Source organism: Echiichthys vipera (genome assembly GCF_963691815.1).
Source record: "Echiichthys vipera genome assembly, chromosome: 10".
Lineage (NCBI taxonomy): Eukaryota > Metazoa > Chordata > Actinopteri > Perciformes > Trachinidae > Echiichthys > Echiichthys vipera.
Window position 1 is genome coordinate 1669232 of NC_139835.1, and position 14600 is coordinate 1683831.

The 14600-nt window shown below is 40.6% G+C and overlaps 1 protein-coding gene and 1 long non-coding RNA gene across 2 annotated transcripts in view; one reads left to right on the forward strand and one right to left on the reverse strand.

Annotated features, from left to right (window-relative positions):
* Positions 1–3860: 3860 nt before the first annotated feature.
* LOC310952836 overlaps positions 3861–14600 on the forward strand; it is a 333477-nt gene continuing 322737 nt past the window's right edge. The window contains exons 1-2 of the long non-coding RNA XR_014593378.1: positions 3861–3930; positions 5245–5437. This is a non-coding gene — a long non-coding RNA (uncharacterized lncRNA). The remainder of the gene's footprint in view (positions 3931–5244; positions 5438–14600) is intronic.
* On the reverse strand, positions 11745–14317 carry LOC310953338 (uncharacterized protein). The gene is made up of 6 exons (XM_083922345.1): positions 14278–14317; positions 13891–14070; positions 13692–13783; positions 12438–12546; positions 11984–12165; positions 11745–11867 (listed from the first exon to the last, which is right to left on the reverse strand). The coding sequence occupies exons 2-6, from the start codon at positions 13898–13900 to the stop codon at positions 11850–11852; spliced, it is 411 nt and encodes a 136-aa protein (XP_083778471.1). The 5' UTR covers positions 13901–14070; positions 14278–14317; the 3' UTR covers positions 11745–11849.

A 14600-nucleotide genomic window follows, 5' to 3' on the forward strand; every position in this document is an offset into this window, starting at 1 on the left:
TAGCTCTCCTGTGTTGGGCCATGCGTTTATGCAGTGGTTGTTTTGTTTCTCCAATGTAAAGATCTTTGCATTCCTCGTTGCATTGGACAGCATAAACCAGGTTAAAGTTTCTCTCACCAGAGAGGAAGTTAAGGACAACAGCTTGCCCTTCTTGGACTGTGACGTCCATATGGAGAATGACAGGAGCCTCCACATAGGGGTATACAGAAAACCCACTCACACGGATCAATATCTACTTTTTGACTCTCACCACCCTTTGGAACACAAGCTTGGCGTTATCAGAACACTGCAGCATAGAGCTGATAACGTACCCACTAGCTCACAAGCTCAAGGGGAAGAACGCAAGCACCTGAGAGGCGCCCTCACAACTTGTGGCTACCCCAGCTGGACCTTTGTTAAAACGGCAGCTGCCTCCAGAAAGAAAACCAAAGTGGTTGAGAAAGAAAAAGATAACAGGAGAAACAACATAGTCATCCCATATGTGGCTGGGGTATCGGAGAAACTCAGGAGGATTTTCAACAAACACTGCATCCCTGTGTATTTCAAACCCGGTAACACACTCAGACAGAGACTAGTACATCCGAAGGACAGAACACCACACCACCACAAAAGCAACCTGGTTTATGCTGTCCAATGCAACGAGGAATGCAAAGATCTTTACATTGGAGAAACAAAACAACCACTGCATAAACGCATGGCCCAACACAGGAGAGCTAACTCCTCAGGCCGCGACTCGGCTGTCCACTTACACCTCAAGGAGAAAGCCCACTCCTTTGATGACAGCAATGTCCAAATCTTGGACAGAGAGGACAGATGGTTTGAAAGAGGAGTAAAAGAAGCCATCTATGTAAAAGTTGAGAAACCATCGCTAAACAGAGGAGGGGGTCTGAGAGACCACTTATCTCCAATTTACAATGCCGCCCTTTCATCCCTTCCCAGGAGATTCAACAATCTAACCTCAAAGGACAACTGTTCACACATGGCCCGGGTGACCCCAACGACTGTCGTTCAGACTCAATAGAGCACTAACGAAGTCGAAACCAACTGCCCACCAACGACTGTCACTCTAACGACGGGCGTGGGCACTTGGAGCACAAAGGGTGTCAGTGACATCATCGGCCTTGTGAGAGGTTAAATACCTGGATCTCCACACCAGTTAGTTGGACCAGTCCCAGCCTGGTCAGATGCGTACATGAACTGATGAAGCCTCTTGGATGAGAGGTGAAACGTCTTCCTAGACAAACAACCAGTCCAGTTGTTTTTGACTGAAATTGCTTTGAGGATAACGATGACCTGGACGAATGAGAACATTCACAGGCGACTTGCTTTAAAGAATTTCATTAGTTTGTAATATTAAAAATATAATTTCCATGATGCTATTTAGTCAGAAAGTGACAGAATCACAACATTGCTGTGAGCCACGCAAATAAAAAAAGTGGACCACCCGTCCGCTGCATCAAAACATTTTGCCAAGGACGCGTCCTCTTTTTGGGTGTCAATGAGTGCCTGATGGGTCATTGCAGATGCCACTACAGGGGTCACCATCTCAGCCACTGGGGAAGTGTGTTTCTCAGCCCCGCCAGCAGGCGCCGACAGTGCATCATCTGTAGACAGTGGACAATATAGAGTCAGACAATGCCACACTTTTATCGTCCTTATTCTTTTGGGCCCTAGTTAAAACACCGGTAGAGAAGACATCAGGAAAACAATGTTCTAACAGATTGATTCAGAGTCAGTCACAGGAGCACTCATAACCTCTGGAGTTGGATAGACCTTACCACCGGCAATATCGTTACCCAGAATGAAATCTACGCCATCGAATGGAAATCGAGGGAGCACAGCTACAGGAAAGAAACCAGAGATCCAAGTTAGTATGTACGTGTATGCGATGGAGGGGAGCAGGCACAAAAACCATCCCTATACCTTTAACCACTGCACTGGTCTCACAGGCAGATTCAGAGCTAGGAGGCAACACACTGGAGAGGACGAAGGACTGTGAACCCCCGTATCACACAACAACATAACGGCCTTCTGGTCTTCAGGCTTCCCTGTCAAAGACACCCATCCCTTAAGAAGGAAAGGTTTGAAACAGCCATCAGATGTTTCATTCATCTCTACCTGACCATCAGTGACTACTGGCTGACCATCAGTGACTACAGGTTTAGTGGATTTGAAGCAATTTCCTGCTTTCTCTTCAAACTCAAGCAATCTGCAACAATGTGGCCCGGTGTCTGGCAAAAGAAAGAGTTTTTCTTTCTTCGGTCATCCAGACATGTTCCGTGGTGGACTGCTAGGTTTCGGCGGAAACTCATGATAAAAGGAAGAATTGCATCTGACAAACACATTTTTGTGAGTTAGCGAGAACAGCTGCCTTTTGGAGAGAGCTCACCCTCCAGTCCTTTAAATAAACCACAATTCATTCAGGTAAACAGTTCTTAAATTCCTCCAGCAACATCAACTGTTTTACCGAGGCCAAATCATCCGCTTTGCATGCTGAGCACCACCTATCAAAGAGAACGCCTTTCTGTCTGGCAAAGTCAATGTAGTTTTGGTTTAGTGACTTCCTGAGGCCCCTAAAACGCTGTCTATAGGCCTCCGGAACCAGCTAATACACATCCAAAACTGCCCTCTTAACTCAGTCGTAGGCTAAGCTGTCCTCCACTGACAGGGCAGCACACGCCTCCTGCGCGTTACCAGTAAGTTTACAGTGTAACAGCCTAGCCCACACTTCCTTTGGCCAGTGCAAAGCCAGAGCAATGCGCTCGAAAGCAGTGAAATAACACTCCACCTCTGACTCACAGAACACAGGCACAAGAGAAATATTTTTACCTACATCAAAAGAAGGCGGACCTGGGGGCACCGGAAAAGCTACTACGCTCCCCTTTTCTGACTCCAACTGACGCATGCGGATAGCAGTATCAGCTTCCAGCTTCTTCAGCTGGAACTCCCGCTCCCTCCGGTGAGTTTTCTCCTTGGCCTCTAATTCAAGATAGGTAAAACTGACTCTAACACAGGTGTCCAGCCTTGATCTGGAAGATGATTCGGCCGAAGAGGGATCAAACCGCATGAACGTGAACGGCTTTACCTCAGGGCCAGCAACCATCCCCACAGGTGTGCTAACTACGAGCTCCACAGGATCCTTAACCGGCAGAACCAATGCTGCCGCCTCAGCCACTACACCGGAGGACTTCCCGGTAAGAGAACTCCACTTTTAACTAACTCATCAATAACACGACACTGACATTCAAAGTCCAAGAAGACGATTTTGAAGATGAGATAGCCGACGGTGAAAATGGCGGCCCTGACCCTAAACAACTCCGCTCGGTACTTGAGGCCCTACAAGTATCACAAAGGAAATATGAGACCTCAAAAGGGAAATGAAGGAGATCCTCTCAAAACCCCGATGAAGATGAATTTAAAGAGGAGGTGAGAAAAGAATTTGCCAGCTTCATAGAGGAAACGAACCACAGAATAGCATAAAATATCGCAGAAATACAACAGCAGCGAAAAGATATCACTGAGGCACAGGAACGGATTTCAGAGTTGGAAGAGTGGAACATAGCAACACAGTCTCACTCCCAACGCGTCAAAAACTGAAGATTGGTCAGGGCCTTTGGCGTTAGTTACGGACTAAAAAGGTCTCCTTAAACGTACAAACCCGACGCAGAGGGCTTTCAACTAATTCCAATGTAAGCCCGTCCGAGGCGATATTTGAAGCTTAGGGCTATCCTTTAACGTCCATATCTGAAGTTTTGGGCTCTCCTTAAACGTCCATATTTGAAGCTCATGGAAGTCCTTAAATGAGTTGAAAGCCCCCTGCGTCGGGTTTGAACGTAGGCAGGACGTATGCCTCTTTTCGCGTGTCCATGGTGCATTGTGGGTCTATTTGATTACATCTTTTTTCATCGCTTGACACACGGACTATTAAAGGTAAGTAGCTAGTAATAAATAGTGCTAAAAACGATTTGAGAACGATCAAATGTGTAAATCATCATCGTCTATTAATGTAATAGAAACTAGATTATTATCGGCTGTATAATGTTTTAAGAGCTAAATGGTAAATGGACTTGTACTTATATAGCGCCTTTCTAGTCATCTGACTACTCAAGGCGCTTCACAGTGTTTGTCACATTCACCCATTCACACAGACATTCACGCTGATGGCAGTGGACATCTACATACCATCTAATCTGATCTAACCATTCAGACCACATTCACACACCCATGCGCAGCACGGGGAGCAATTTGGGGTTCAGTGTCTTGCTCAAGGACACTTCGACATGTGGACCGGGGGGAGATGGGGATCGAACCACCAATCTCTCGATCAGAGGACGACCCACTCTGCCACCAAGCCACAGCCGCCCAAGAGCTCAGTTAACATTCATTTAACTATGCAAGCTAGTCAGCTAGCGCGGACAACCGCTAACGTGATATTAAACTTTGATGATGATTTGTATAAATATCCGTTTTCACAATAGCTAATATTAATTGAAAGAGATCGCTCATCGTTATTGTTTTAGGTGTTTAACGTTATATGAGTTTACACGCTCCCAATTAGTCTTACGTTACATGAAATGGTAAGCTAAAATGATATGTATTTTAGATTTAATCTTTTCTTTTAATCAGGCTGTCTAGTTGAGATTAAAATATATTTTTAGACACCCTAGATTACGTAAAGACACGTACAGGTGCAAAGTCAGGAATACATAAGACACGGTAGAGGACAGACAAAACAGGTGTACCGTCAAATATGTGACCCATTTACTATGTTTGTGACTATTTGTGCATGTTTTAAGGAAGAATGCATTTGTTAATATACCACCTAACGTATTTTGTTTTCAATAGACCTTTTCAACGGAATTCCATTGCTAGGCAACAGCCTTGTTCCTTGTTTACTTCCTGACAGCTGGTGTCATTCACATACACTGCAACAGGAAATAAACTAGGACTGTTTTGGAATGTTTAAGTTTACATCTTTGAAAAGGTCTATAGGTATTTCTTAATTCATAACAAGCATTTATTGTTACCTTCTAGAGCCCTCAAGAAACTATCACATATACAGTTTTTATAAATTGACTTGGAAAAAAAACTAATTTGGGGACACAGGTCCTGAGTAGTATTATGCTGTAGCAGTTTTCTTTGAAGGCCAACATGTAAGAGCACTGTATTTATTGTGTTAATTTATTATTCACTGGTAACACAGCATGCAGTGTTCTCATTTCTTATTTCTGTTTCTGTCTCCAGATGCCTACTCAAAAACAATGCATCACATGCAAGGAAACGATTGGTGTGGCCAGCAAGATGTGTAAGCAGTGCGGGGCCAAGCAGCCTTACAAAAAAAAATTTGAAAATCAAAAGAAGAAATTTGGCCACGATTGGAAACACACACAAAAAAAACTGCAGCATCAACAAAATGTATGATGCAACAAATTTACTGGTTGTTTATTTTTTTTCTTTCAGACAGTTGTCATAAATAATAAGTAATTCATTGCTGATCTTTACATTTACATTGCTATATTTCTCTTACCTTATTTGCTTTTGCAGCAATTTAACACTCATCTTTGTTTTATTGTGCAAGACAATCCTGAATTCTCGATTTACTGTACCACTCCCAATTGTCTTGTCTTGTTGTCTTGTTTTCACTCCACCTAAGGGCGCACTCACACTGTCCTTCCGCACCGGGCCAAAACTGGTTTTTCGGCTAAAGCCTAGTGCGTTTGACCAGTGTGAGTGCAACCGCTCCGGGTATAACTGCGGCCAGTGGGCCGTCCACAGCCCGCCTGAGAGAGGTGGGCTTTTGTAGAGCCCGTTTGAACATGTACGAGCCAAGCACGATGCCTACGGCGGTTCTGACGTCATTTATGTGCGCCTGTTCGGACATAGTAAATAGAAGGACGGACCATGCGTGGACATTTAACAACAACAACAATGGCGGCAAAAGGTTCACGGTGGTGTGATGCGGAGGTGGAGTGTTTACTGCAGATTTGGTCGATGAAAATATTCAAAAACAGTCGACAAGACGCACAAAAACTCAGAGGTCTATGGAAAGATTTGTAAACAAAGAGACGCATGGCGATGACGTCAATCAATGCATGTGACATGTGAAGCATTTGCGCGAGGCCCAGGCAGTGTGAGTACAAACGGGCCTGGGGCGCTGGGGGAGAGGGAGGGGGGACAAGTATCCTAAAGCCCGAGGCGCGGTGCGGAAGGACAGTGTGAGTGCGCCCTAAGTCACTGGTGAACAGGGTTATGTACTACTAGATCAGAGCCTGCTGTTATTGCGTATATATAAACACATTGCTATCTATCAATTTTGGATAAAATATCCTGAAAATGAACATTTACATTGCAGGATTAGAATTCTGAAGTTGTTCCTTAATGCATATCTGACGGTCTTTGATATCTTATAGTGTGGTTTTGACCTGCTCTTTATGAAAAGTGTCCTGAGACTACTACTGTTATGATTAGATACCATGAATAAAATTTAATTGGATAGTTTGTAGCGTTAGCTGTGTTTTTAGATATTGAAGCATGTGATGCTTCCCTTGTCTCACACTGAATTGGAATAGCTGTGTTTGTTACCAAGGTCTTTTGTTTTTTACATTGCTACTAAAACAGTTTATAGTGACCTCACTCTGAGTCTCAATGTATAGCTTATATGTATAGGTATTAAAGCATAAAATATATTTTTTTATGTATTATGAACTTCCATTTATGTATCCAATTTTCTGTCTCCTCCTTGCCAGCAGAGCTCCAGATGGGTTTACAGCCGAGTGTGTCTGTCCATGGGAAATGGACACAGAAGATGCCAGGAATGCCCTTATTACAATTAAGAGGATTTATGAAAGTCTTCTTAGCGGTAATGTACACAGTGCATGCTATATTTTCAAGACTCCTTTGAAATACTGCCTTTGCAACATATTTCTGCATATAGCAAAGCAAAGTCTTTTTTTCTTTGTTAACATGTGAACAACATGGCTTAGGATGAAAATGCAGACCTGGTTACCCATCAGTCTTTAACTGTGTCCTTCCACAATTTGATGCAGAATAATGAATCTTGATTGATTCCATAGTGGTATTATATCTCTTTCATTTGGTACTGACATGTTCAGTTTGTACAGCAAACTGTTTTGTGCTCTAATCAAGTGTCACACACTTATTGTTCCTTATATCTTTCTTTCTTTTTTAAGGACCGTGCCGAGGTGTTGGTGCAGTGGCTGCCTTGCTCTGGATGGTGTGTATGTTCTTAAGTTTATTTTACTGTAGATGAGGAAAATCCACTAATAAAAATAGTAAAATGTCTTCAACTTTAACTGCAGTTTAATAAGGGTCAGCAAAGTCTCAGGGTCAAGCAAGTCACATAGCAGTCAAATGTTTTGGGCAGTATTGTGCATTGGACTTGAAATAAATTCACAGTATATAACATAATCAAGAAACCCCCTGTGCAATATCACTATAATGTGAAATGATTCAAAATTGTATCACCTTATAAAAGTGAACGCCACAATTTTCTCAGTTTTGGCCTGGTGTCTAATGCAATCTAAGAAAAAAACATTCCTCATAAAACGGCACAAAACTGCAAGATTTAACTTGGCCAAAAACATGAAGAAAAAAAGATTCATACTGGCAATACATTCTTTAGTCAAATTAAACCTAAATTTACAATTTTTTCCCCCATACAAATTTCCCATTTACACAGACGTCGACTCTGTGCTGTTGCGTCTCTGTGACTACCTCCAATGCCAGCTCAGGGTTCAACAGTTCTGTTGCCCCCATTCCTTCTCCGTACCTTTCACACAGTTGTGGGGAGTTTTCTTATACACTGTCTAAATATGATATTGAAAAGCTCATTTTCAAAAAAGAATGAATGCATACCTGTATAATCCATATCTCATTGTAAATAGTACAGTGTCAGTTATATTCTCAAAAATTATGAACAATTTGACAGTAATACTTCTTGCTGTGTTTCTGTCTTACAGTGGGGACAAATGGAAAAACTCCTGGGAGCCGAAAGAAAATGTTTTGCAAAAATAAATGTTTTTAAATCACATATACCAGTTACTGGCTGTGTTCCTTCATATACACTTGATTTCTATGATCGTTCAGAACCTTTCAAGAGCGAATTGTAGTAGTTGCAGTTTCCCAAAAAAAAAAAACATTTTGTGTTATTTTTACTGTTGGCAAATTTAGTGTTCAGTCACCATCTTAAAAACATGAGAAATAGGATGATTTACTGAAAAAAGGTGGATGTAAAACAATTATTTTTTGGCTTATTCCCTTACCTGTTCTTAAAGCAGAAATATTTTTCCATCCCCTGGGTTTCTTTCTATGTATTATGTATTTGTACACTGAAGACAATACCCAGACAAAAGGAAGAGTACATCCTGTTCACACAGCTAAAAATAAACTTTTAAATGTATTCACAATCACCATGATCTACAGGCACCTTATCAATTCATCTGAAATGCTCATTCTTGGCTGGTGTAATAACACCCATAAGGATAAGGTAAGAAGATGCCAGAGAGGGATAACGTTTTAATCGTAGAATCACTTAGCTTAGACTCATAATTGTTGTCCTTTACTAAGTAAATAATTGGGCCTTGTTTATGACTTGACATGGGTTTTAAATCATCCTGCAGTCCCATTGGAGAACCGAGGACCCGCCTCCCGGAAGCATTTTTTTCAACAATCTCCTGATAAAGAGTCCTTGATAACTTCACAATACGATGGGTTAATGCAATGGCCATCGATTATAATTATTTCTTTCGGATCTGAGAAATATAGTTTTATTTTGTCAGTTTTGGATAACGGAAGGCTACGTTTTTACCCCCAGCCACCGTTGCGCTTGTTTGGCTTGTGTTAAAGGCGGAAGTGGTGTGTTCGAATACTATTATGAGCTGTCCGCCGTGGATGGGCTGCATTCCAACTCAAATTGCCGCCGCTCAGCGTGGTGTGTTCGAATACTATTTTGAGCTGTCCTCCGTGGATGGGCTGCATTCCAACTCAAATTGCCGCCGGTCAGCGTCACTAGCTCTGTTGATGAGACATTTTATAGCCAGTGATTGTAAAATATGAAGTGGCTCATTAATATAATTTAATATTATATTTTTAAGAATATATGGCTGATTATATTTAAAATAAAATCGTATTTCGTATGTGTCTTCCTCAATTAATATTGAACCACATCCGAATCAGAATGGGTTTTTATTATCATATTGTCATATTAAAAGGAAAAAGACCAAAAAATAAATAAAAGGTAAATACTAAATAATAGATAACAGGCTATAGACATTTGAATGTAATTCCCGTGCTAGGCAACAGCCTTGGTCCTTGTTAACTTCCCCAAATTTCAGTCCTGGAGAGCCACTGTCCTGCATGTTTAAGTTTCTCCCTGGTCCAACACACCTGATTCTAATGATGTGCACGTTATCAAGCAGCTGAAGCTTGTCACAGGTTTGAAAATCATATAATCTATATATGTAATAATATGTTGCTGAGGATATTTGATCTACATCATCAAATAAAGCACTGTCTGTGTGTGTGTGTGTGTGTGTGTTGTGTGTGTGTGTGTGTGTGTGTGTGTGTGTGTGTGTGTGTGTGAGTGAGTGAGTGAGTGAGTGAGTGAGTGAGTGAGTGAGTGAGTGAGTGAGTGAGTGAGTGATTGAGTGAGTCTGTGTGTGTGTGTGTGTGTGTGTGTGTGCGTGCGCGCGCGCGCGAGTGCGGCATTTGTGCGTCATACATAAAACATCATTCTTAATGCTTGCATTGGCTAATAATAACATATACACAGTGAATATTGTGATATATGAAGGTGACTCATGTCAGTCAACAAAGAAACAAACAAAGAATGAAACAAACAAACAAACAAAGAAACTTTTATGTGTAGAGCCTTCAAAGTGCTGTCTGGATGTAGGGTTTGGATGACCTCAGTCCATGACATGAAAAAATTCAAACTTTGCTGTAGAGCTAAACCAAATGCATCATTGGAAAGGTCTCGACCTGGGGAGTAATAATATGTTAGTATTAATATTCTACATGGCTCCGGTTTTGAAATAATGAACTTTGAACCTTGACCTCAGGGCCTGTTTGAGGGCTTATAATTCTGCAATAAAAAGAAATGCAGAAATGGGACCAACTGTTATAGAGAGCTCTTGACCCCAGCTATAACATGAGTACAATCAACAATTTTGGGTTTTGTCAATTATGGGTCAAATTAATTTTCACCTATGAAATAATTTGATTCTAAAAATCTGATTACATCAATGTGTTAACTATGCCCTTAAACTCCTCAATGTATTCTCATTTCAACATTTACAACTTCCAATTCTATGAAAAATACAACCTTAATTAAAGAACTACAACTCCAATGAGCCGCGCAATAACGCTAAGTACTACTATCTGCCATACTTGTAGTTTTCTGTAGTTCTTCCGGTTTGTAAATAAATGGGTTCACAAAAAAAAAAAAAAAAAAAAAAAAAAATATATATATATATATATATATATATATATATATTACATATATCATATATCTAGAACAGCTGGATTAGTATTTAGATTACATAAAGATGATCTGGGTCAACAAAAAGTAAAGATGTATTCTTGAAATAGGTATGCAGTTTTCTGGGTTGCAAAAAGGGTAGTAAATAATGTGCCATATACTTTAAATATTGAATATAGCCTAACTCACGTTTTTTCTTCATATATATGGTCTTTATGTTAAGAAACAGTTCAGATGCTAGGTGTTTGAACAATATTTATTAGTTTTAAGTAAATTAGGGTTTGCATGCAGCGGACTGGCTCCGTCTCGATAGCCACTTCCGGCTTCCGCAGCGTGCGTGGCAACCACCATAGCAACAATAGAAAACGATGCATCTGTGCCTTCCAACTATTTGTTCGCTTGTAATAACTCATAAATAATATATCATAAACATTCACTAGACAAAGCTATAGATAAGACATTTATTTGTGAGGCTTAATTCTTCATGTCTACGTTGTTATTACATACAAAATACAATATTTTTAAAGATTATCTCCAGACATGTTAGATGTATGAAAAAACCTCGTTTGTAATAACAGTAATGTTTGAATGAGACACCGGTATACTGGATGAACCAGAACACCATGGCACAACAATTTGTGACACGAATAATGTTACATTTCAAAACGATATGTTTTTATATTCTATGTACTCACATTAGAATATGCCACTCTCATGCAAAATAAAACACATCCCACTGTGATATACTGTAAAACTTACAGAATCTTTAAAATATTTAAACAAATAATTGGTCAAACTGTCCAGCACTAGGCACTATATAAATGCAGCCATTTACTGAACTTCCACGAGTAACAAGTACAGCACTCTGACCAAAACTGAGCACATCTTTCGTCACCTGTTATGTAAACTTTATACAACAGTTAGTTTCCAGCTTACACAAAGTATCAAGCTATTGCACAGACAAATGGTTATGTGTTGCTTAGCCACAGTCCAGTTCCAGCCTGGTGCTTTGTAGAAAGGATGTATAAAGGCAATATCACACGAGAGGTAGTGATTTTGTGCTGAACATCATCACAGCTGTGAATATGTAAAAGGCACACAGCCTGCGGCCTTATGTCCACAACTGAATCCCAGCCTCAAAGGCTTTACATTTCTTCCTCTGAAATATCTGGAGTGCTGTTGTCCTCCTGGTCACTGTCCTCTTCAACGTCCCCATTGTCTTCCTCCAACATGAAAAAGGAGGGTTCAGTGTCAAAATGGGTGTAAGTGCTGGTGACTGCGCTCAGTTTCTGCTGCAGAATGTGCAGCTTGTGCAGCAGACAACAGAGCAGCCCCCTGTATCCCTTTTCTCTCAGCTCTCTGGGAGGTGCTAAAATAAAATGTAAAAAAAATAAATAATAGTAATCAGATAGAAAATAAGGCAACTCTTTATGAACATTAAAATGCAGATTGTCTGCCCAGCTCTGAGACTGTACTACTACATACCATACTATGTTTCGTGATATTCTCTTGAGTGTGACGAAGGAGGCTGTATACTTTGTCCAAGGCCTTTCTCAGGTACTGGCAATGCTGGGCCATCTCCTTCACAATTATAACTTTTTCCTCTTCCATAGGCCTGACCAGCATAACCTGGTCAAAAAGTCGCCTCTTCAGGCGAAGACTCACCACTGTTTTGGAAAAGAGAACAGATGGGACAAAAGTAAAACACTTAAGCCCCTTTCACATATACACTGCAAACATAAAATGATCTAGACAATCAGTATGTGAAAACACAAATATTTGATCCAGTCAGACTGTACATCAAGTGGAATTTACCTGGCCAGCTCCCAAGTACTACTACTATGAGCTACATGTCTCTTTTGAAAAACAGAAACAAGCAAAATTGACCATAAAAAAATAGTATTGTAAAACATATAGCAAAATGTACCATAACACATACCAGTTGCTGCCCACTGCTGGACGTCACACACCCATTCCTCCGTGTCCTCCAGAGAGATGTTGAGCTCCTGCTTGAGACTCTCAAGATTAGCTCCTTCGATTTCTGCCCTCTGTTTAGTCCATTTAGAATGTTTAAAAAAACAAAAAACATAGATAAGTCATGGTGTGATCCGTAAAAAGGTATGTTAACATAGGGCATTAGAGATAAGAGAATAAAGATGTTTTCACATTTGAACCCAGAATAATGTCAGAGAATCAGGTCCGGAGATAGTCCCGAGTTTCTCTTTCACACATGCAGCACACACTTAGATGTGTTCACACTTAATGTAACTACTTAGTTTGGTTTAGGCAAGGGGAGCGTGCAGCTGTATTCACACATGTGCACACTCTGGAATTACCCAGTCTTTGCACTATTAAGCTGGGAGGGTAAACTCCATTTGATGCCCGGTCCGACTGAATCCGATATTTGTGTACACACACAGCTGTACCAGGAAATGTTCAGATAGTTTCAGGTTTGCAGTGCATGTGTGACAAGGGCTTAAGATGTAGGACAACTATCTAGTGGAATTTAATACACCAAAAGTATTTCATAGTATCAGAAAAAATGTTATTTTAAAAAAAGGGGACAATATCAGTGAGTGTATCTCTAATCATGATTGAAAAACCTAAATGACAACATGCAAAACATTCAAGCGCAAATTTATGAGGATATTCTTAAAGGTATGTCCTCAAAAGAGACTATGTGCCTCATGAAACAATTATTTCCTTGTTATAACAAAGGCTATTTTATGGTGAAAGAATGCAATACGTATATAAGAATGCTAATTGGATAGAAAGGACATTGAGTTGTTTGCTGCAGTCATTTGATGTCAAAAACACTTAATGGTGATTTTTGTGAGTTGTCATGATGACAACACACGCCAGTGGGGCCGTCAAGTGTGCCACAGCTAGTTGAGAGAATGTTCTTCAGAGGAAGGTGTGAGGAGAAGGGACTGTTAAACTCAGTAGCAGTGAGTCAGTGGACCATAAGCCCATTGTTCTGCTCATTTTTTGTAGCCAATGCAGCACAAAAACACAGCGATCCAGCAAGCCAGCAGCCAACCGGCATATGGCTCTGCCATGCCTCCACACCACACCAGTCACAAGACATGAGCTGAACAAAGTTGTCACTCCTTTAACCTGTGATGCCAGTATTCAAGCCCACAGAAAGTAACCATGAAATGACAAATGTTAACTTGCAGTAAAGACTTCTTACTTTGAAAAATCTTTTTGCCAGGGTCTTGTGCAGACTCTCTGTCTTCCTGTTGTTCCATCCCATGGCAAGCACAGTTATCATCTCTGCTCTGCCTGTAAAAAAAATATCCACACACACAAAACCCCCCAGAAAATATCAAAATTCAGAAAAATTTTACAATCTGGTACTGTGTCAAGCCTACCCTTTTCTGACTACACACCAACCAGCATCAGCTGTTTTACATTGCTGACAGCAATGTGGAGTTACAGTCTCTGCGCCCAATTTCGAATTCAAGAGCTCTGGCATTGCAGCTCTGAATTCTTTTTCAGACATTAACTGTTTTCTTGTCCATGCTGACATTGTGGGTGTCTCCTCCACTTTAGTCTCTGAAGATGTTGATCTAAAATAATAAAACACAAAAATTGATGTAAAGGACAGTGTATTTAAAAACAGAAAAGTCATTTCCATAATGGCTTTGTTACTGCATGTGCATTAAAAAAAAAATCACTGCCACTACTTAAGTCAGTTGCCTAAATTTCACATTTTTAAATGGAAACATAAAGGTCGTCTTTAAGCTATTTAAGCTATCAGATGTCAATATGTGTACCAAGACTTAGGATATCTTGAGGAATGTCATCTGTCAGCAACTCCTCCACTTCTGGGGGCTTCCTAGCGCCACACGGTTTAACTATAAACACAAAATGCAAGAAACATTACTGCTGACCAACTTGTGATTAACAGTAGAACTGTATTATATTTTACTGACCAGATCGATTCTTCCTAAAGTGTTGAGCTATAATGTTCCCATTCTTGTCCCTCTTCCTCAAGGTAACTCTGGAAACTTTAGTCCCTTTGTTTTCTTTTCTTTTCCAGATGCCATTTTAGATGAGAGAGAGAGAGAGAGAGAGAGAGAGAGAGAGAGAGAGAGAG